Below are 25,020 nucleotides of genomic sequence, written 5' to 3' on the forward strand. Positions count from 1 at the left end.
AGGTAATGATTTACTTGTAAAGGTACTGAAATATCCTGATGGAAATAGCTCTGTCGAAATATTTTAAAAAAAATGCAATGCTTTTAGTAACATTAATGTCATTAACACATGATTAAAATATATTTTAAAGTTTTAACATTCATTAAAAAATATGATTTCAAAATTATCTCTCTTGTTCCTACCCTTTCTCCACCCATTTGAAAAGGCAAACAATAATATATCAGTTATACAAATGCATATATTTTAAGGTCAGAAATAAGGGGCTAGAATTCTGGTGAGAAGCTGACCTTTGATTTAGTAGTTATTTATAATGGTGATACTGAAAGCCATAGGAACACATGAGATAATTAAGATAGATAGTGTTGAGAGAGGGAGAAAAACTTAGAAAGGGAACCTAAGCAGGATGAAGCATCCAAGATGACTGATGAGGAATGATAAGAGAGGTAGAAGGAGTACCATGAGTTTGTGTTGTTGAATTTACCTTAGTGGTAAATTTGTGGTCAATAAGCAAACATTAAATACCTATTCTGTGCCAGACACTGTGCTGAGCACTGGGGACATATCCCATAGAAGTGTAGTGTTTATAATATGCTTTTAGCACTAGATCTACAGGTCTAAAAATGAATATTGGTTACTCTCAAGGAGCTCAAATTCTAATGGGGAAATAGCAAACAATTAACGTTATACAAGCAAGATGCATAAATTGAAGTTTATCCTAGAGGGAAGGTGGCCAGGAAAAGGTGAGTTTGGAAAAATCCTCTTGCAGATTTGAACTTAATTGTAAGAAAGCCGGGAGGTAGAAGGGAGGAGGAAAAGCATTCTAAACATGGCATAACTTTCTTATTTTATACTTGAGGAAATTAAGGACTGGAGTAAATTATTAAACCAGACAAATAGGTTAGTAAGTGGTAGAACTGGGATTTGAATCCAGGCTTTTCATTGTATCATGCTGCCATCACAGGGAGGATTCATTTTCAAGAAGGAAGTTCTGTGTTGTCAGTATATACCACAGAAGAGTTGGGATGGTTGAGGATAGGAAAGAGCCATTTGAATTTAGTGGTAAGGTTATTAGTGACCTTAGATAAAGATGCTGGAGGGGCTGCAAACTAGATTCCAACAATCTGATTCAGATATTGATTACCTACTTTGTGAAAGGTCCTATGTTTAGTTATGGAGTGTACAAAGACAAAATAGAAAACCTTAAATTCTTGTGTTTGATGAGTAAGTAGAGGCAGTGAGTGAAGCATTCCTCTCTAGCCCATCCTTTCTACTGCTGAAGTAATTTTCCTTATACATAGTTTTAACCACATTACTCCTTTATCTTACTCAGCTCCAGAAACCTCCTTGCTACTAGAAGCTTCTAGTGCCTTTAGAATAAATTAAAAATTCCTCTTGGCTTTGTTTAGGTTTTAAAGCTTTTCTGTCCCCAAAACTGTCTTTTTAATAAAAATTTTAAAAATTGTTTTATTCCGAAGTTAAATGCCAAAAAAAGATGTTATCCACACATACAGCAATAACACAAAAAGAGGATTTCATATTTAACTGTGAATCTCTTTCATACCACTTGCTTTAAGAAAAAAGCATATAAAATAAATTCTACACGTTTCTTTCAAAACTGGCCTGTTTGTGTTTCCTTTGGAACTGCTGTTCTTTTCTATGTATTTTGTTTTATTATTATTTTTTAAACCTTCCATCTTAGAATCAGTACTGTTCCAAAGCAGAAGAATGGTAAAGGCTAGGCAATGGGGGCTAAGAAACTTACCCAGCGTCACAGAGATAAGAAATGTTGGAGGCTACAATTGAACAGAAGACCTCCCATCTCTAGACCTGACATTCAAGCCACTGAGGCATGTAGGAGCCCCCTCTTCTTTGTATTTTTAAAAGAAGTTTCAATGGCTCTCATTTTGGCTCTATTCCGAATCCTAGCTCTTGCTCCACAATTAAAAGCCAAAACGAAAGGAAAAAAATACTTGTAACAAATATAGTCAAGAAAATTGAATCGATATAATGGTCATATCCAAAAATGTATGTCTCTTTTTTCATCTTTTTTTTTAACTTATCTTTCACCCTAGAATCAATATTGTATATTGGTTCCAAGGCAGAAGAGTGGTAAGGGTTAGACATTAGGGGGTAAGTAACTTGCTCAGAGTCACACAGGTAGGAAGTGTTTGAGGCCAGATTTGAATCTAGAATTTCCCATTTTAAGGTCTGGCTCTCAATCCACTGATCTACCCAGCTGCCCCCATTTATAAATTCTTAAGATACTGTGCCCAACCTTGTTTTTTTTTTGGTCGTGGTTTTCAGGGAGTCTAATTCTTTTTTTTTTTTTTAGTTTTTAAACATTATTTTATTTGGTCATTTTCATACATTATTTATTGGAAACAGCGATCATTTTCTTTTCCTCCCCATCCCCTCCCACCACCCCTCCCCTACCCAATGCGCGATTCCACTGGGTATCACGTGTGTCCTCAATCCAAACTCATTTCTATGTTATTGGTTTTTGCATTTGGGTGTTCATTTAGAGTCTCTCCTCAATCACATCCCCTCCACATCTGTGGTCAAGCAGTTGCCTTTCCTCGGTGTTTTTACTCCCACACTTTGTCCTCTGCTTGAGGATAGTGTTTTTTCTCATAGATCCCTGCAGATTGTTCAGGGACATTGCATTGACCCTAATGGAGAAGTCCGTTACCTTCGATTATACCACAGTGTCTCAGTCTCTGTGTATAATGTTCTCCTGGTTCTGCTCCTTTCACTCTGCATCACTTCCTGGAGGTTGTGCCAGTCTCCATGGAATTCCTCCACTTTATTATTCCTTTGAGCACAATAGTATTCCATCACCAACATATACCACAATTTGTTCAGCCATTCCCCAATTGAAGGGCATCCCCTCATTTTCCAATTTTTTGCCACCACAGAGAGTGGGGCTATAAATATGTTTGTATAAGTTGTTATCTCTTGGAGGTATAAACCCAGCAGTGCTATGGCTGGATCAAAGGTCAGACAGTCTTTTATCGCCCTTTGGGCATAGTTTCTAATTGCCCTCCAGAATGGTTGGATCAATTCACAACTCCACCAGCAATGAATTAGTGTCCCTACTTTGCGGCATCCCCTCCAGCATTCATTACTTTCCATAGCTGTCATGTTAGCCAATCTGCTAGGTGTGAGGTGATACCTCAGAGTTGTTTTGATTTGCATCTCTCTGATTATAATGTAGAGCACTTTTTCATGTGCTTATTAATAGTTTTGATTTCTTTGTCTGAGAACTGCCTGTTCCTGTCCCTTGCCCATTTAGATTGATACATTTTAAATATTGATTGATATTTTCTTTTAATGTATTCATCCTTCCACATTTAGCACCAGAATTGAGACTTTATGCTAAATTGGAACTCCATTGTTTTGCCTTTTTAAAAAAAATTTATTTTTTAAAAACTTACCTTCTCCTTGGTATCAATACCAAGTAGGGGTATAAGGGCCAGGTATTTGGGGTTAAGTGATGTGCCTGAAGTCATATTTGAACCCAGGACCTTGGTTTTCAATCCATTGAGCTGCCTAGCTACCCCTATTGCTTTGCTTTTGGATGAGATGGTCAGCCAAATTTTGTCTTACTATGGAGCTCTTGGCGTGGAAATTTAATACTAACCTGGACTCCTTTATTTGATTCCCCAACACCACCTTTGGATTTTAAAGGGGAAGAAGTTTAATCTTAAGATTGAAGCTATAACTTCTCCCCTATCCCCTATGATTGTGGAGACAAGTTCTTTGTTTATCTGTAAACAAGACTCTTAAGATGGGGAATGCACTAATAAATAAACTAGATAAAGTCCTGTGGAGAAAAGTATAAGTGTACCATGCTGCCCTTCTTAACATTGGGTGATTCCTAGTGTCCTTTGAGTCTTCCATTCAAAGAGGCCTCCAGAAAGGGACATCATGAAGAGCCTAAATGTAGGAAGAAATAGCTGTCTAAGATGACAATATTGAATTCCATATTGAGTAGGTGTGCTGCCTGGTTTTGGGCTTGGTGTTGCATGGGGGTGGGGTGGCGAAAGGGGCAGCTAAGGTAGCTGCAGGCCACATGGGGCTGGTGTCTTTTCTTATTCTGACCTGCTTTTTATTACTTAATAAATAATTATTAATTAAAATATAATCTTCAGAGAATTTCCATCATAACATTGGATTTCTTTGCTGACTTCTACTTTGCTGACTGGTTTTGATGTTCAGCATCTTCTTTGGCATATCTGGACACAGTGTTAGGATTTAGGAGGTTGCTGCTGCTTCTTGGGACTTCCCAAGATCCTCTTCCTTAGACTTTATGATCTTCCTTCCTTTTTGCAAGGAAGGCTTCTGAAAAGATGGCTCTGCTCTCTTTTGCTTTTGGGACACAGACCCTTTTAGGCCACCAGTTTTATTTGATAGAGAATTCTATTTTTGGCTGCACAATTTAGATTGCAAGTACATTTGCATTTTAAGTTTCAAAAGTGTCAGCAGCTTTTAATTCCTTGATTTTATTAGATTTTAAACTTTGTGAGTGAAGGGATTGTCTTTTTTTTTTGTTCCCTAGAAAGTAGAGAATGTGAATAGTATCATACTCTGCTTATGGGAAGGGATTAATAAATGTTTGTTGAATTTAAACTTATTTTTTAAAGAACTTTGCACTTGAATTTAAGCCAGAGTAATTCTTTCTGTGGTAGCCTAACATATATATTATTTTCATTTGCTTTTTTAAATCCTAATTAAACTCAGGGAGGTCATAATAGTGAATTGCTCAAAGAAATATAAAAGAAAAAAATTTTAAAGCTAAGTTGATGGTTTGAAATTTACAGTTATTCACATCTATTCTGTTGCTTAAAAGGCTATGTTTCCCACTTCAGTCGTTTGACTTTAGTTTAGCAGTTTCATGCCCTTATTGATGTAATATTTTTGTTACCTCTTAGGAAAGATTACCTCAAAAACAGATGGTTGATCTTTGTTCAAATTGGCCTATTTTCTAAGGTTTTATTTCTTGAATATTATGGAAACATAAAGGAGACTTCATTCTCTTTTTTTCCCTCTCTGCCTTTCTGCTTCAAAAAAAAAATTAGAACCATGTGAATTTTTTTTTAAACATTATTTTATTTGGTCATTTCCAAACATTCATTGGAAACAAAGATCATTTTCTTCCCCCCCTCACCCCCCCACCTCTTCCATAGCCGACACACGATTCCACTGGGTATCACATGTGTTCTTGATTCGAACCCATTTCCATGTTGTTGGTATTTGCACTAGAGTGTTCATTTAGAGTCTCTCCTCAGTCATATCCCCTCAACCCCTGTAGTCTAGCAGTTGCTTTTCATTGGTGTTTTTACTCCCACAGTTTATCCTCTGCTTGTTGATAGTGTTTTTTAGATCCCTGCAGTTTGTTCAGGGACATTGCATTGACCCTAATGGAGAAGTCCAATACCTTCGATTGTACCACAGTGTCTCAGTCTCTGTGTACAATGTTTTCCTGGTTCTGCTCCTCTCACTCTGCATCTCTTCCTGGAGGTTGTTCCAGTCTCCATGGAATTCCTGCACTTTATTATTCTTTTTAGTACAATAGTATTCCATCACCCAACATATACCACAATTTGTTCAGCCATTCCCCAATTAAAGGGCATCCCCTCATTTTCCAATTTTTGGCCACCACAAAGAGTGCAGGTATGAATATTCTTGTACAAGTCTTTTTCCTTATTGCCTCTTTGGGGTACAAACCCAGCAGTGCTATGGCTGGATCAAAGGTCAGACAGTCTTTTATCGCCCTTTGGGCATGGTTCCAAATTGCCCACCAGAATGGTTGGATCAACTCACAACTCTACCAGCAAGTGTCCCTACTTTGCCACATCCCCTCCAGCATTCATTACTTTCCATAGCTGTCATGTTAGCCAATCTGCTAGGTGTGAGGTGATACCTCAGAGTTGTTTTGATTTGCATCTCTCTGATTATAAGAGATTTAGAACACTTTTTCATGTGCTTATTAATAGTTTTGATTTCTTTATCTGAGAACTGCCTATCCATGTCCCTTGCCCATTTATCAATTGGAGAATGGCTTGATTTTTTGTACAATTGATTTAGCTCTTTGTAAATTTGAGTAATTAGACCTTTGTCAGAGGTTTTTGTTATGGAGATTGTTTCCCAATGTGTTGCTTCCCTTCTAATTTTAGTTACATTGGTTTTGTTTGTACAAAAACTTTTTACTTTGATGTAATCAAAATTATTTATTTTGCATTTTGTGGCTCTTTCTAAGTCTTGCTTGGTTTTGAAATCTTTCCCTTCCCAAAGGTCTGCCATGTATAATATTCTGTGTTCGCCTAATTTTCTTATAGTTTCCTTCTTTATGTTCAAGTCATTCACCCATTTTGAATTTATCTTGGTGTAGGGTGTGAGATGTTGATCTAAACCTAATCTTTCCCACACTGTCCTCCAATTTTCCCAGCAGTTTTTATGAAATAGTGGATTTTTGTCCCAAAAGCTGGGATCTTTGGGTTTGTCATATACTGTCTTGCTGAGGTTGCTTGCCCCCAGTCAATTCCACTGATCCTCCTTTCTGTCTCTTAACCAGTACCAAATTGTTTTGATGACCACTGCTTTATAATATAGTCTGAGATCTGGGACTGCAAGGCCCCCTTCCTTTGTATTTTTTTTTTCATTATTTCTCTGGATATCCTTGATCCTTTGTTCTTCCAAATGAACTTTGTTATGGTTTTTTCTAAATCGGTAAAAAAAATTTTTGGTAGTTCAATGGGTATGGCACTAAATAGATAAATGAGTTGGGGTAGGATGGTCATTTTTATTATGTTAGCTCATCTTACCCATGAGCAGTTAATGTTTTTCCAATTATTCAAGTCTAATTTTAGATGTGTGGCAAGTGTTTTGTAGTTGTGTTCATATAGTTCCTGTGTTTGTCTCGGAAGATAGATTCCTAAGTATTTTATTTTGTCTATGGTGATTTTGAATGGGATTTCTCTTTCTAGTTTTTGCTGCTGAGCTGTGTTGGAAATATATAGAAATGCTGATGACTTATGTGGGTTTATTTTGTATCCTGCAACTTTGCTAAAGTTGTTGATTATTTCGATTAGCTTTTTGTTTGAATCTCTAGGATTCTTTAAGTAGACCATCATGTCATCCCCAATGAGTGATAAGTTGGTCTCCTCCTTGCCTATTTTAACGCCTTCAATTTCTTTTTCTTCTCTAATTTCTACTGCTAGTATTTCTAGTACAATGTCAAATAATAGAGGTGATAATGGGCATCCTTGTTTCACTCCTGATCTTATTGGGAATGCATCTAGTTTATCCCCATTGCAGATGATGTTAGTTGATGGTTTTAGATAGATACTGTTTATTATTTTTAGGAAAGACCCTTCTATTCCTATGCTTTCTAGTGTTTTTAATAGGAATGGGTGTTATATTTTATCAAAGGCTTTTTCTGTGTCTATTGAAATAATCATGTGATTTTTGTTGGTTTGCTTGTTGATGTGGTCAATTATGTGGATGGCTTTCCTAATATTGCATTCCTGGTATAAATCCTACCTGATCATAGTGGATAACCCTTGTGATGATTTGCTGGAGTCTTTTTGCTAGTATCCTATTTAATATCTTTGCAGCTATATTCATTAGGGAGATTGGTCTATAATTTTCTTTCTCTGTTTTTGGCCTGCCTGGTTTTGGAATCAGTACCATGTTTGTGTCATTAAAGGAATTTGGTAGAACTCCCTCTTTGCTTTTTATGTCAAATAATTTGTATAGTATTGGGGTTAGTTGTTCTTTGAATGTTTGATTGGATTCACTGGTGAATCCATCAGGCCCTGGGGATTTTTTCTTAGGAAGTTCTTTGATGGCCTGTTGGATTTCTTTTTCTGATATGGGATTATTTAAGAATTCTTTTTCTTCTTCTGTTAGTCTAGGCAATTTATATTTTTGTAAATATTCATCCATATCACCTAGGTTGGTATATTTATTGCCATATAGTTGGGCAAAGTAGTTTTTAATGATTGCCTTAATTTCCTCTTCATTGGAGGTGAGGTCTCCCTTTCATCCTTGATGCTGTTAATTTGCCTTTCTTCTTTCCTTTTTTTAATTAGATTGACCAGTACTTCATCTATTTTGTCTTTTTTTAAAGTACCAGCTTCTAGTCTTGTTTGTTAGTTCAATAGTTCTATCACTTTCAATTTTATTAATTTCTCCTTTAATTTTTAGGATCTCTAGATTGGTTTTCTTCTGGGGGGGGGTTTAATTTGTTCGCTCTCAAATTTTTTTATTTGCATTTCTAATTCATTGATCTCTGCCCCACCTAATTTTTTAATATATGCACTCAAGGATATGAATTTTCGTCTAAGTACTGGTTTGGCTGCATCCCATAAGGTTTGAAAGGATGTCTCACCATTGTCATTTCCCTCAATGAAATTATTAATTGTTTCTATGATTTCTTCTCTAACTAACCAATTTTGGAGTATCATATTATTTAATTTCCAATTCATTTTTGATTTGGTTCTCCTTGTACCCTTACTGATCAATATTTTTATTGCCTTATGGTCTGAAAAGGTTGCATTTATTATATTCTGCTTTTCCGTATTTGAATGCCATGTTTCTGTGACCTAGTATATGATCTATTTTTGGGAATGTGCCATGTGTTGCTGAGAAGAAGGTGTATTCCTTTTTGTCCCTATTTATTTTTCTCCATATGTCTGTTAACTCTAATTTTTCTAAGATTTCATTCACCTCTTTTACCTCTTTCTTGTTTATTTTTTGGTTTGATTTATCTAAATTTGATAGTGGTTGGTTCAAGTCTCCCACTAATATGGTTTTACTGTATTTCCTCCTTCAATTCTCCTAGTGTCTCTATTAAAAATTTGGATGCTATACCATTTGGTCCATACATGTTGATTAGTGATATTTCCTCGTTGTCTATACTCCCTTTTAGCAGAATATATTTACCTTCCCTATCCCTTTTGATCAGGTCTATTTGTGCTTTGGCTTTGTCAGATATCATGATTGCAACTCCTGCCTTCTTTCTATCAGTTGAGGCCCAAAAGGTCTTACTCCAACCTTTAATTCTAACCTTGTGAGTGTCAACCCGTCTCATATGTGTTTCTTGAAGACAACAAATGGTAGGGTTTTGGGTTCTAATCCAATCTGCTATTTGTCTGCATTTTATGGGTGAGTTCATCCCATTCACGTTCAAAGTTATGATTGTCATTTGTGGATTCGCTGGCATTTTGATATCTTCCCCTAGTTCTGACCTTTCTTCTTTAGCTATCTCCTTTTGAACCAGTGATTTACTTTGGGTCAGTCCCCCTAGTCCCCTCCCTTGATATTCTTCCCTTTCTAGCCCCTCCCTTTTTATGCTCCCTTCCCCTCCCCCCTCTCCTTTCCTCCCTTTTTATACTCCCTCTCCCCTCCCCCTCCCTATTTTTCCTTTCTTTCTTGCCCTGTTGGATAAGATAGAATTCAGGATCCCAATGCATCTAGATGTTCTTCCCTCTCAGAGTTGATTTCACTGAGAGTATGGTTTAAGTAATACCACTTCAAGCTCTCTTCCTCTCCTCAAATGAGAAACCATATGAATTTTAAAAGTGGAAAAATCAGTGTAGGGTTATCCCCTACATTAAGGTCCCATTTCAGTGATTCTAGTTATGGGAGTGAGGCCGGCCTGGAGCAGAGCACAGGCTGTGGCAGATCCTACAGTGCATAGTTCTGACTGGCACATCATCCTGCCAATAAACTTCAGGGCCACCTTATTTACCTTCAGGATCAATCAAATACAAAATTCTGTTTGACATTCTAAGGATTTCATCAACAACTCGCCCTTTGTAGCCCCCTCACTCCCGTTCTTACATCATTTGCCTTTTACCATATACTCTTTAATCAATGACAATAACATCCTTGCTGTTCCTCAAACAAAACACTCCATCTCACAGGTTTTGCCTTTTTCTCTTGGCAGTCCCTCATGCTTCCTCCTCCTCATGTATACCTCCTAGTTTCCCTGGTTTTTATGTCCCAGCTAAAATACAACTTCTCCAGGAAGTCTTTCCTAAGCCCTTTTAATTATAGTGCCTTCCTTCTTTTAATTATTTAATTAAATGAAATTTCTTTAATTTTTAATTATCCTATAGTTGTTTGCATGTTGTCTCCTCTATTAGGCTGTGAACTGGTCTTTACCTTTCTTTGTATTCCCAGTGCTTAACAAAGTGCCTTACTTATAGTAAGAACTTAATAAATTCTTATTGACTTACTGATGTATCTTTGGCTTCTCATTTTTTTAAAATAATATTTTATTTGATCATTTCCAAGCATTATTCATTAAAGACAAAGATCATTTCCCCCCCCCCCCATAGCCGACACGTGATTCCACTGGGTGTCACATGTGTTCTTGATTCGAACCTATTTCCATGTTGTTAATATTTGCATTAGAGTTTTGTTTAGTCTCTCCTCTGTCATGTCCCCTCAACCGTTGTAGTCAGGCAGTTGCTTTTCCTCGGTGTTTCTATTCCCATAGTTTATCCTTTGCTTATGAATAGTGTTTTTTCTCCTAGATCCCTGCAGATTGTTCAGGGACATTACACCTCCCCTAATGGAGAAGTCCATTACCTTCGATTATACCACAGTGTATTAGTCTCTGTGTACAATGTTCTCCTGGTTCTGCTCCTCTCGCTCTGCGTCACTTCCTGGAGGTTGTTCCAGTCTCCATGGAACTCCTCCACTTTATTATTCCTTTTAGCACAATAGTATTCCATCACCAACATATACCATAATTTGCTCAGCCATTCCCCAATTGATAGGCATCCCCTCGTTTTCCAGTTTTTGGCCACCACAAAGAGCACAGCTGTGAATATTTTTGTACAAGTCTTTTTGTCCATTATCTCTTTGGGGTACAGACCCAGCAGTGCTGTGGCTGGATCAAAGGGTAGACATTCTTTTGTCGCCCTTTGGGCATAGTTCCAAATTGCCCACCAGAATGGTTGGATCAGTTCACAACTTCACCAGCAATGAATTAATGTCCCTACTTTGCCACATCCCCTCCAGCATTCATTACTTTCCTTTGCTATCATGCTAGCCAGTCTGCTAGGTGTGAGGTGATACCTCAGAGTTGTTTTGATTTGCATCTCTCTGATTATAAGAGATTTAGAACACTTTTTCATGTGCTTATTAATAGTTTTGATTTCTTTATCTGAGAACTGCCTATCCATGTCCCTTGCCCATTTATCAATTGGAGAATGGCTTGATTTTTTTGTACAATTGATTTAGCTCTTTATAAATTTGAGTAATTAAACCTTTGTCAGAGGTTTCTATGAAGATTTTTTCCCAATTTGTTGTTTCTCTTATGATTTTAGTTACATTGGTTTTGTTTGTACAAAAGCTTTTTAATTTGATGTAGTCAAAATTATTTATTTTACATTTTGTGATTCTTTCTATGTTTTGCTTGGTTTTAAAGTCTTTCCCCTCCCAAAGGTCTGACATGTATAGTATTCTGTGTTCGCCTAATTTTCTTATAGTTTCCTTCTTTATGTTCAAGTCATTCACCCATTTTGAATTTATCTTGGTGTAGGGTGTGAGGTGTTGATCTATTCCTAATCTCTCCCATACTGTCTTCCAATTTTCCCAGCAGTTTTTATCAAATAGTGTATTTTTGTCCCAAAAGCTGGGATCTTTGGATTTATCGTATACTACTGTCTTGCTGAGGTCGCTTTCCCCCAGTCTATTCCACTGATCTTCCTTTCTGTTTCTTAGCCAGTACCAAATTGTTTTGATGACTGCTGCTTTATAATATAGTTTAAGGTCTGGGACTGCAAGGCCCCTATCATATGTGTTTTTTTTTTTTTCATTATATCCCTGGATATCGTTGATCTCTCATTTTTTTTTTATTGGAAGGCTGAGCTTGTTTTCATTTGCTGATGTTTCCCTAATGACTAGTGGTTGATTTTTTTTTTTTAAAGAGGAGGTGGTGTGACGTTTTGAGCTAGAAGTCATTTATTCTAGTTTCTTATTGGATTTTTTGGGTCATTTCAGATTTTTGCTGGAATACATATGTGGGAGCTATGTGGTCTGCTTCCATTTAGGGAACATCTTGGCTAGAAGACTCCAACTTATCACCCTTAGAGGACCTTAATCTCCCTCTCTTACTCTGTGTGTTTCCGAAACTGACCTTTTCTTTATTCCTTATACATAGTACTGCATTCCCATCTTTTTGTTTTTGTGTTGTCTATTCTTTGTCCTGAATGCACTCTTGCTTACTCTTACCTCACTTCTTAGAGTAATACTTTGTATTCATTCCAAGGCAGAAGAATGGTAAGGGCTAGGTAATGGGGGTTAAGTGACTTGCCCAGAGTCACACAGCTAGGAAATGTCTGAGGTCAAATTTGAATCCAGGTCCTCCTGACCTTGGACCTGGCTCCCAATAGACTCAGCTGTCTAGCTTCCTCCCCCCTTCCCCAAGTCACAGCTCAAATACCTTGTTTTTGTGAAGCTTTTTTCTGTTACTTCCAACTGCTAGGGACTTACTTCTTGAACTACCTAGTCTTTAAATACTTTCTTTTCTACTCTTCATATTTTTCTGTAGAGATCTACTTGACTTCCCTATTAGCATGTAAGCTTTGTTTGTATTTGTAGTCAAATACCAATGTATTGTAGGTTTCATGAATGCTTGTTTTTTAAGTACATGATTTATTTGAAAAATTATTGTTGTCTTCTGTACTTATCTCACAGTATTATTGGATTGGACTACTCTTTTAGGAGATTGGCATTGAAGGAGAGGAGAGAAGAATTATGAGTAGTTATTGGTTCCCCAGCTAGAATGGGGATCTCTTAATCTAGGAGTTTACTCATTTTGTTGCTGTATCCATGGTGCTTTAGGTAATAGGTGTTTGTTGACTGATTAAATGATAGCTTAGACAAAGTGAAGAGAAAGTCTTCTGATCTTGTTTTTGGGATAAAGGAGACTGAGCATGGTTATAGGCTAAGGAGGAACCGGTAGAGAGTTTCAAAATTTCATAGAGAAGAGAAGAGAATGATAGATGTCTTAGATATGATTTTCCCATACCCTTCCAGGACCTCCAATCTCCAGGCCTGGTACTCTATCCACTGAGATACCCAGCTGCCCCCAATTTCTGGTAATTTAGATCTAAAAGTGAGTGTTTAGCACAGTGATCTGAATATGATCACTTAAGAGAAGGAAAGCATATATATAGGAACTAGTTAAGCAAAAGACTGAACCCCACAGATATAATTGGATGGAGACTTAGTACTAATTGTGGAAGTCCAAGGATGGGACCAACCAGGTACTACAAAGAGATTAAGGCGTATGATGGAGAAAAAGTTCTTTGGATTGCCTTCTCATAAATGTAATTTATGTGACCTCATTTGTAGTATAATTATTTAAAGAGTTATAATATCAGATTAAAAGTGTTGTATATCCTTGTCCCTCTGCAAAATTTCAGGAAGTAAGATGTTTTATATTTTTGAGTGTTTGCAGCAAAAACATTTCTGTGTCTATATTTTTATGAAATTTTGTTGAATCTTCCTAGATGCATGTAACATGCAATCTATAATAATAACTAGCAAGCATTTATATGGTGCTTTAACATTTTCAAAGCTCATTACAAATTATCTCATAAATCTCTAAACAAATATTGTAAGATGCAGGCTTTATTATCCACATTTTGCAAATGAGGAAACAGAGTCTGCGAGATTAAGTGATTTGCCCTAGGTCACACTGCTAATAATTAGCTAATACAGGATTTGAATGGAAGTCTTTTTTTTCTTGGATAAGCATATTTAGTATAATTTATTACATATTTATAACATTTCATATGCATTATTATTTTTGTTACACATTATGTTGTTATATGTAAAAAGAAATGGGAAAAGATTCCATTACCATCATATATCCTACTGTTTTAACTGTAGCCAAATAGTTGGTAACCTCTCTATTTACTTGTTTTTTTTTTTACTAATGTGATGAGACAAAGAAAAGATTTGCCTCCTTTTAAAAAGTTATTTCCTATATTTATCTTCACTCAAATACTTTGTCTTGCTCCTTCCATCCTGTTCTTAGACTTCTTCATAAATATTTATCTTAACATTCAGTATTATACCCTTGCTTTTATTTATTTATTTGTTCATTCATTCATTTGCCCATTTACTTATTTGTTTATTTTGAAATTTTTATTTAGGATATTTTTCCATGGTTACATGATTCATGATTTTTCCCTCCCCTACTCCTCCCCCTTCCCAAAGTAGATAAGCAGTTCCATTGGGTTATACATGTATTATTGTTTGAATGTAAGTTTTCATGATATCAGGTATAGTTCTCTTCTTAGCTACTGTTACCCCCATTTGCCTCTTTTCACATATATCTGCTTATTGGAAGGACTCATAGCATAAACATGGCAAAAAGAACTGCTCCCCTTCGCCCTTCTGAAAAATCAGCTATTAAATAATGGAACCTTTCTAATGATAGGCAAATCATGAAAAGTGACAGCTCAGAATTCTCTCCAAAAGAAAAAATAACTAGTTATCTGTTGATTATAAAGCATGAAAGGCCTTATTTAAAGTCTTTCCTAGCTATACATTGTACACTGGATGAAACTATAATGATCTACTTGGTATATTATTTTTGACCAATTTTTATTAGTTATTTTTAATTTTTATTATTAATTTTTTTGTTAGAGATTAGTTTCTCTTTGCTTTTCAGCACTCTGATGGACTCTTTTTTGGGGTGTGGGAGCTTATATACCATCAGTTGGTATACATGTGTAGGGAATTAAATTAATTTTACTTTTAATTTAAGCCAAATATCATGAAAGTAAACATGCTAGGAAAAAAAGTTAACCCTAGATTATTCAAGTTAACAGTGGGAAATAAAGACAGAAATAAATTTCTCCAGTAGTTTAGTGAGATATGACTTTTAGTTTAGGTTTTGAAGTACTAATATAGCATTTTACTAAAAGTATGAAAAAATATTTTTCATTTATGAAATATAGTTTAAAATTACTTGTGAAATTCTGAATGAAAAAGAACTTTGAAATGCTTTATTGTGATAGTAAAAAAAAATCAGATGTTTTTAAAAAGACTTGAGTAAACTTGACAGTCTTGTTTTTTATTTTTAGCAGAGTTCCCATATAGATGTGGTTCGTTTTCCATGTGTGGTTTATATTAATGAAGTCCGTGTCATTCCACCAGGAGTAAGAGCACATAGTAGTCTGCCAGACAATAGAGCATATGGGTAAGTCAACTTTGCATGCAAATAAAAGATTTGCCCCATTTGAAGGATTGATATATCTTAAGAGTATGCATTTTTCTATTCATTTGACAGTTATTAGGCATCTACTGTATGCCAGGCACTAGCAATGCAAAAGCATAGATGAAATACTCCTTGCCTATAACAGTTTATATATGCAATAGACAGGAAATAACTTCATCACAGAGAAGTAAATACAAAATATTAAGAGTAATTTTTAGGGGGTGAGGAGGAGGGAGGATGCCACTAACAAATTAAGGAATCAGTTAAAACTGTTTTTGGAGGTGATATTTGAACTGAAACTTCAAAGAAATCAGATATTGCTTTTAGCGAATGGGGGAATGGCATGTATAAAAGCAGTGGGAATGTCCTATATGAAAAACTACAAGTAGATTAGGTTGGCCGGATTGTAGAGTATATAAAGAAGAATTATATGCAGTAAGACTGGAAAGAGAGACCATGGCTAGATTTTGAAGAACATTAAATGCTAAGAGAGGTTTATACTTTAAAGGAAATAGGGGATTATTGAAACTTCCCAAGTGTGAGAATGACATAATCAGACCTTAGCTTTAGGAATATTAATTTGGCAGAAGGAAGCTTGTATTTGTCCATGTGGTACTAAATACATTTTCTTAAATAAACAACTTAAGATTGATGATCTACCCTCAAATAGAAAAACAACTTAAAGAATATTGTTATTGGTTTTTTAGCACTGTCAATCCATATTTCTTGCTTCAAGGCATTCATATATGCCTATAAATTAACTTTTGTAAAGTAAATACAATATAGTAAGTTTCAAATTTTAGCATGGTTGTATTTGATTTAAGTAGTAGACTATGTGTAAAGTTTTTCTTTTCTATTTGATCCATGTCCCTTTTTAAAAATATAAAAATGCTAGCTATTATAACAGAATAGCTTGTATGTTACTTTCATCTAGAAAGATTCAGTGGATCTTCATAAAGCTGCAGACACAGAACTGTTTGTACCTCAGTAAGCCAAAGGCTTGCTGCTTCCTACTTCCAGAAATCATGCAAAGGGATGATGCCATATAACATTTGACATGTAGTAGACACTCAAGTAAGACTTACTTGTTCAGGTTAAGTTAAAAATAACAAAAAACAAAAAGTAGACCAGGTAGGTAGATAAATAAACAATAAGTCAGAAACACCCTAAACAACCAAATTTAATTTCAATCAGAACTCTTATTAAAAGCCTATGTTTAACACCAATTTAGGGATTTTTAAAATTGAAAAACTATTTAAAAGTTCAGCAATAACATGTAAATTCAAATAATTCTAAATACATTTTTCTATTTTAAAAATGATTAGGGCCTATGTCCAGGATTCAAAAATAAGACCATTTTCAGTGAATTCATAAATTAAAATATTTGCATATTTTACTCAATAATGCAGACTATAGAAATGAATTTTAAAGTAATTATTCCTCTTAACACAGTAAGAGACTTTTGCTTACATAAATGATAAATTCCCCTCATGTCAGAATAGCGGAGATATTACATATATACAATACACACATATACACACACACATTTTATATTTATTTTGTTAAATATTTTTCAGTTACATGTAAAATGTTTTCATCATTCATCTAAAATGTTATTTTTATTCCAAATTTTCTCCCTCCTTCTTTACCCTCCTAGAAGGCAATATGATATCAATTATACATGTAAAGTCATGTAAAACTTATTTCCATATTAGCTATGTTGCAAAAGAAAACAAAAATCCAAGATAAAATAAAGTAAAAGAAGTATGCTTCAATCTGTAATGTGAGTTTTAATATTAATTTTAATCTTTACAGTAACCAGAGTTCATTAGTTTTCTCTCTGGGGGGCAGATAATAATATCTGGTCTTTAAAAACGAATTCATTTGGGGGCATCTAGATGACTGAGTGCATAGAGAGCCAGGTCTAGAGGTAACAAGTCATGGGTTCAAAATTGGCCCCAGTCACTTTCTATCTGTGTAACCTGTTATTTTATGATATACATTGGGTGAGCGTCAAGAAGTCATAAGAATGGGGGCACCTGGGTGGCTCAGAGGATTGAGAGTCAGACCTAGAGACCGGAGGTCCTTCATTCAAATCTGGCCTCAGATACTTCCTAGCTTTGTGATCCTGGACAAGTCACTTAACCTCCGTTGCCTAGCCCTAACTGCTCTTCTGCCTTAGAATCAATACATAGATTCCAAGACAAAAAGTAAGATAAAAAAAATGATAATCAGCACATAGGACCATTATTACCCTAAAGCATCAGTTCTCAAAATATGATATGGGGGTACCTGGAAACTGGAAAACTCAAAGGAAATATGATATAGTTCTTTCCCCCCAAGAATGCCATAATTTTGTTGAGATTAAAAAGTAATTTGATTTTTAATCTGGTAAGGATTCTTCACTACAGTGTTCTGATGCTTTTGTCATGGCACAAAAGTGGTTCTGGTTTCTTTCTGTCACTGAAATATAAAATGCTAGACTTTAAAGGGATAGAGTCTTTGAGACTGGAAGACCAGCCTTAGAGAGGCTTAATGCCAGAAAGTTGGCTTCTTGATGGTGAATTATTTTGGTAAGTTTTCATAAATGCCATCTAGACAAATGGAGTCATAAATCTTTGATATACAGAAGAATCTTAACAAACTAGAACAACAGAATTTGTAAGACTTTTGAAATGGATCATTGGGATAGGGTACATTTGCCCTTGTTATATTATGATATTCTTATTTTTGAAAATTCCTTTTATTATATTTTTCCCAACTACAAGTAGATACAATTTTTAATAATTGTTTTCTGACATTTTGATCTCTCCCATTTTTCATTCTTTTCCCTTCCTCAAGATGGCAGTTAATATGATATAGGTTATACATGTGCCATCATGTAATACATATTTCCATGTTCTTCATGCTATGAAAGAAGACCTATCACTTAACAAGAAAAAAAGCTTATTAAGACAATAAAGTGAAAAATGGAATGTTTCAATCTGTATTCAGATTCCATTCGTTCCTTAGATGGCATTGGATAGCGTTTTTCATCATGAACCCCATGGCATTGTCCTGCATCCTTGCATTGCTGATAATAGTTGTCATTCACATTTGATCATCGTTACAGTATTGCTGTTGCTCTGTAAATATTCTTCTGGTCCTGCTCAGTTCACTTTGTATAACTTCATATAAGTCTTTCCAGGAACCTAGCTCATTTTTATTTGGATTTGAAATGTGAAAGCTTTTTAGTGTGAAAATACAGGGGGACAAAAGGGAGAGTTATGTAAATATAGTACTCAGCTTTCCAAAGAAGTTTGTGTATTTCTTATACTAAGTGTCTTCTGATCTATCAAAAACTTCTATCTCTGTTCTGTACTCACCTGATGTTATGATTAAAATTCTTTGGAGATTGTATAGCAATTTATAATTATTTAGTAGTAACTAAATGAGAGAAAGAGACTATGAATATGAATAAAAAAGTAGCTGCTCAAGGAAGAGTCTATAGCCCAACAGAGCCAAGAGCTGAAAAGCCCTTCCTCCTTCCTCTCCTCAGTCTCTTCTCTTATTAAATCACTCCTTCTGGTCTCTCTGGTTGGATAGACTAGGTCCTCAATCCAAGTCAGAGCCCAGTCTTCCAAAAGTCCAGGAGTCAACCTCTTCTAGGACTCCAAACAGCCATATAAGGCCTCTGGCATCCTCTCATAATATGCATGTCAAGTCATCTTACTTTAACTCATCATACTTTCTGAGTGGATTCTTGCCCTGAGTTTTGTGATTGTCACATTTGAATACAATTCTTGTCTTGTGGGATGTCACTGGTATTGGTGAGCAGTTGTATTTATTTTTAAAATTTAAGTTAAAATTAAAAATATATATACATGCATACATAAAGATTTGTTAGTTAAAAAAAATTTTTTTAAACCCATAACCTTCTATCATAGAACCAATAACTGGGTATTGGTTCTAAGACAGAAGAGGGGTAAGGGCTAGGCAATGGGGGTTAAGTGACTTGCTCAGGATCACACAGCTAGGAAATATCTGAAGTCAGATCTAAGCCTAGGACCTCCTGTCTCTGGGCATGGCTCTCAATCCACCAAGCCACCCAGCTGCCCCTGATTTGTTAGTTTTTTTTAAACAGCTTTAAATGTGATTTTTATCATAGTGGTATATAACAATATAATTTAAATATTTTAAAGGATAAAATGCACTATACAAAGGTAAAGTATGTTAGCTTTCCAAATCAGCATTTATATAGGTTAATCTTGTATAAATTTGGAGATTAGGAAAGGGGAGTATATGACCTATAATATCATTGATTTGAGGAAACCCTCACAACCAATACTGATCCCCTGATTTGGAACTTAAAATCTTTTAGGATTACCTGTGGAAATTGAGAAGTTAAGTAACTCAACCAGAGTCACACAATCAGTGTATTTCAGAAATGGAAAGTAAAGCTATGCTTTTAATTTTTTTTTACAAGTTGCAACCATAGATTTTTTTTGAAAATTTAATTTAATGAATTAATTTAGAATATTTTTCCATTGTTACAAGATTCATATTCTTTCCCTGCCCTCCTGCAAGCCCCCTCCCATAGTTAACGTGCAATTCCTCTGGGTTTTACATGTGTCATTGATCAAGTTCCATTTCCATACCATTAATATTTGCACTAGGGTGATCATTTAGAGTCTATATCCCCAATCATATCCCCATCAACCCTTGTGATCAAGCAGTTGTTTTTCTTCTGTTTCTATTCCCACAGTTCTTCTCTGATTGTAAATGGCATTTTTTCTCATAAGTCCCTCAGAATTGTCCTTGATCATTGCATTGATACTTGATATTTCATATCAAGTCCATAGAGAAGTCGATTACATTTGATTGTACTACAGTGTATCTGTCTCTATGTACAATGTTCTCCTGGTTATGCTCCTTTCACTCTGCATCAATTCCTGGAGGTTATTCCAATTCACATGGAATTCCTCCAGTTCATTATTCCTTTCAGCACAATAATATTCCATCACCAACATATACCACAATTGTTCAGCCATTCCCCAGTTGAAGGGCATCCCCTCATTTTCCAATTTTTTGTTACCACAAAGAGTCCAGTTATGAATATTTTGGTATGTCTTTTTCTTTATGATCTCTTTAGAGTACAAACCCAGCAGTGCTATGGCTCAATCAAAAGGCAGGCAGTCTTTTAAAGCCCTTTGGGCATAGTTCCAAATTGCCTTCCTGAATGGCTGGATCAATTCACAACTCCACTAGCAGTGCATTAATGCCCCAATTTTGTTATATCCCCTCCAACATTTATTACTTTCCTTTGCTGTCATGTTAGTCTGCTAGGTGTGAGATGGTATCTCAAAGTTGTTTTGATTTGCATTTCTCTGATTATAAGAGATTTAGAACAGTTTTTCATGTGTTTATTGATGGTTTTTATTTCTTTATCTGAAAATTGCCTATTCATGTCCCTTGCCCATTTATCAATTGGGGAATGGATTTTTTTTTTGTACAATTGATTTAGCTCTTTATAAATTTGAGTAATTAGACTTTTTTCAGCTTCTTTGTTATGAAGATTTTTTCCTAATTTGTTGCTTCCCTTCTAATTTTGGTTGAATTGGTTATGTTTATACAAATCCTTTTTAATTTAATGTAATCAAAATTATTTAATTTTACATTTTGTAATTTTTTCCAACTCTTGCTTGGTCTTAAAATCTTTCCTTTCCCAAAGATCTGACAAGTATACTATTCTGTGTTCACCTAATTTACTTATAGTTTCTTTATATTCAAGTCATTCACCCATTCTGAGTTTATCTTGGTGTAGGATGTGAGATGTTGATCTAAACCATAGATTTTAAAATTCATTAATAATCATCACTATTATGTAAAGTCCTGAATTGTGACATGTATGTTCCCTAAAAATATTAGTCGCTGTTGTAAAGGAGTCCATATCAGAGCTATGCTGTATAAACAGAGAGGTTCTCCAGGGTCTCAAATTTTGATTACATTAAGTCCCCAGAATATTACAGAACTCCCATAGTGAGGTCCATGGCTTCTCAAAGAGATAGCCTTAATGAGCCACACATGAAAAAAAAATGGGTGAAGATTGACTGCTCAGACATGCACATGAATGGTACATAAATACATATATAAATTTATATATATCTTTGAGAGCTCATTGAGGTCTAAAACTGAATTGATTTCAAAGTAGCTCTATGACTTCTTGGCTTCTTTGATTGTTTGAGCAAGCTGGTTTGTTTTTGGATAATGCAGTGTTTTCATCTCATATTAGTCCCTGGCACACAAATGTATTTTTTTTTAAGATATAGTATTCACTTAATGTTACTGTATAGCTATGAATTACAGAACATAATTTTCGAAAAAACAATTGCAGGTGAATCAAAGGTCAGTGGAAAGATTCATGGTGGGCATAGGTAGGCTATAGCTAATTATCATGACAACTTCTGCCTAATAAGTTTTGTAAAATATGACATTAAGGACTTTTCTGATCAGAAAAAGAGGTGCTGTATTTTGCAGTGTGGTCTGAGCTTTCCTAAGCCCCTTGCCCTGGTCATTGTAGGTAGAGGTATGATTTTCAACAAAGGTGACTTCCAAAGGCTACTGGGGGGGGGGTTGGGGGAGAGAGAGAGAGAGAGAGAGAGAGAGAGAGAGAGAGAGAGAGAGAGAGAGAGAGAGAGAGAGAGAGAGAGAGAGAGAGAGAGAGAGAATAACTAAAGCTTCATGAAGTTGATAGATTGTCTAACAAGAATACACGTGATTTTTTTTTAAGTGAGTTCTTTATTTAGGCTTGAGCAAGTTTATTTAAGGATGATATTTAAGTACAGTACTATTATACTATTATGTTGATAGTATTATGTTTCTAATGCAGATTAGAAATGACACTGGGAAACTCTCTTGGCCAAAATTCTGGCTTTATTGTGAGCAGTGAAATTATAGGGATAGTGGCTTACAGGTTTCTCCCCTAGTCCAAAACCTGAGACTTTGAATTGCAAAATACACAGACTTTTATAGTTTCATGTCTGTCCCCAACCCCCCCCCCCCCCTTTTTTTCCCCAGAGAAATCCCTAATCCCCAAAAGAGGTCTCCAAAAGTTTCCAAGACCGTTTCTGGACCTCCTTGTCTCTGTGATCTTTATATGACTTTTTGGCCCTTATAACTTCTTATATGAATTACTTTGATATAAAGTACATTATAAAATGGATTCACACAGTAACTTAGTAGTAGTAGTAGTCTCTCGGTAACTTATAAATATGATAACATACACACTTAAAGTTACTATAACAATATACATTTGAAATTATAAATCAGGCATTGCTCTAGGACTACATTCTTAATCTGTATACCTGTATTCTTACTACACATCACACAGTTAATATGATAGCAAACTAAAGAGATTCTTAAGCTAATACAAATGAGAAACTACTTCATTAAATTTCTTTCTTACAATTACACATATCTACAAAGAAAATTTATAGGGCTTGAGAATTAACCCTGATACAATTTCAGCGAATGCTTTTATTGAGAAATTAGGGCCCAGACTTTGTGATTCCTAAATAATTATCTTTTGTGCGATGTTGGGAAAGTTCAGATTAAATTGTAATTTCAAGATAAAACCTAGGATACAGTTAACTGTCAGTCGAGGTTAATAGAATGAGCAGTAGCTTGAATAATTGAAAGCAATGACTAATCTAATTTTTTTTATTTGCCTTTGGAATATTTTGTGACTCCCCTCCCCCACCAGAGTGCTTTCCCATATAAAATAAATAGTATTTTTTAAAAACAAAAAAATGGGAAAAAATCCAGTATATCTGACTAATAAGTCAAAAAAGTTATGAAAATATATGTTCTATATAATCCTTTTGGATCTCCCATCTCTGTCAGAGGGTGAGGTGGAATTATTTTTCCATATTTGTTACCATACTTGTTCTTTATATGCATATTTTTGCAATATTCACTTTTGATTTTGATTTTTTTGGTAGTTCTTTGCATTTATATTACTGTAGTCCTTGGGTATCTTGTTTTCTTGTTGTTATTTATTTCATTGATCAGTTTATATAGATCTTTCCTTTCTCTGTTTTCATCAAGTTTGTCATTTCTTACAGCACAGTGATAACTGATTACATTCACATACCATAATTTGTTAACCATTCCAATCAGTAGGGATTTTTTGTTTCCAAATTTTTTTTGTTTTCAAATCTTTGCTATTACAAAAAAGTACTGCTATAAATATTTTGATGAATATGGATACTTTCTTTTTCAGTAAAGGTATAAACTTAGTATAAGCTTATAAGGGTATGAGCTTAGTAATGGTATCTCTGGGTCTGTGGGGGATGAACATTTTAGTTACATAATTCCAAATTACTTTCTAAAATGGTTGTACTTATTCACAGCCCCACCCTGGTAATGCACTATTCTGCCCATTTTCCAACTCTTCCTATGTTGACTCTACCTATCTTTTGTCATCTTTGCCAGTTTTCAGGTTGTGAAGTGAAACAGATTGTTTTGATTTTCAATTCTTTTTGTTTTTTGTTTGGAACATTGTTTAATATTTGATTTTTACTTTCAACTGCTTTTATCTTTTTATATTTTTATTAGTCTGATAGTTACAACTAATTTGCTGTTCCATAAGAGTCTGCATATTACATATATCACCTTATTTGTGATTAAAAATTATCCTAGTAATTATTACAGTGGGCAATCAGATAACTCAAGGTACTTGTATATTAAATAATTCAATACAGTAGTTAAGTGCTTTTCTTTAATTCTTTGGAAGAAACATTATTCCATTACTTTAATAGCAAAAACTTAACTTTGCGTAGTATTCTTAGATTTTTCAAAGTTCATTCTTTTTATAGGTGGATTGGGTTTTATCCTCATTTAGCAAATGAGGAAATTGAATTTCAGAGATGTTGTGACCTATATGAATTTCACAACTATTGTGTTCCATTAGGGATTTTGTCTAAGTTCAGAACTGTTCTACTGCATCAGGTTACCTTTATTCCATTATTTCAGATTGATATTTTTTAAAAAATGTCATGATACTGTGTATGTAGTTGTGTTTTGAAAAATTTCATCTTTGTTTTAATTTCATCTCTTTATTTTGTTTCTAGGGAAACATCTCCACATACATTTCAGTTAGATTTTTTCTTCAACAATGTAAGCAAACCCAGTGCTCCTGTTTTTGATAGGTTGGGAAGGTATGTATTTGTCAAGTTATTTGTTAGTGATAAATGGTTTCTAGCACAGGACTATTGGTCCATTTTCATTCATTAAAAGAACAGTGTAGAGGCAGGTAGGTGACTGAGTGGATAGAGCACCAGGCCTGGAAATTGGAGGTCCTGGGTTCAAATATGACTTTAGATTCTTCCTAGCTGTGTGACCTTGGGCAACTCCATTTGCTTATCATTGACCTTCTGTCTTAGAGTTGTTCGTGATATACAAAATAAGTGTTACCCCCCTCCCTCCCAAGACCCTAAACAAAACAATGTAGGTGTGTTTCTTTGATCTAAATTATTGTGACATTAATTACCTGTAACTGAAGAAATCTTAGTTTCCTGAAAGGAGATAATTTAATTTAACTTTCTTAGACTAGTTTTTTTTTTTTTAAACCCTTACCTTCCGTCTTGGAGTCAATACTGTGTGCTCCAAGGCAGAAGAGTGGTAAGGGTTAGGCAATGGGGGTTAAGTGACTTGCCCAGGGTCACACAGCTGGGAAGTGTCTGAGGCCAGATTTGAACCTAGGACCTCCCCCGTCTCTAGACCTGACTCTC

At 35.1% G+C, this 25,020-nt stretch overlaps 1 protein-coding gene across 2 annotated transcripts in view; it reads left to right on the plus strand.

Moving 5' to 3' along the window:
- VIRMA (vir like m6A methyltransferase associated) overlaps nt 1-25,020 on the plus strand; it is a 91,144-nt gene that overhangs the window by 17,128 nt on the left and 48,996 nt on the right. The window contains exons 2-3 of one of the 2 annotated variants that reach the window (XM_056823310.1): nt 15,117-15,232; nt 24,361-24,447. In XM_056823310.1, the coding sequence (XP_056679288.1) occupies nt 15,117-15,232; nt 24,361-24,447 (203 nt within the window). The remainder of the gene's footprint in view (nt 1-15,116; nt 15,233-24,360; nt 24,448-25,020) is intronic. The other variant, XM_056823312.1, reaches the window with a different exon arrangement.

The sequence above is a fragment of the Monodelphis domestica genome, chromosome 3, assembly GCF_027887165.1.
Source record: "Monodelphis domestica isolate mMonDom1 chromosome 3, mMonDom1.pri, whole genome shotgun sequence".
NCBI lineage: Eukaryota > Metazoa > Chordata > Mammalia > Didelphimorphia > Didelphidae > Monodelphis > Monodelphis domestica.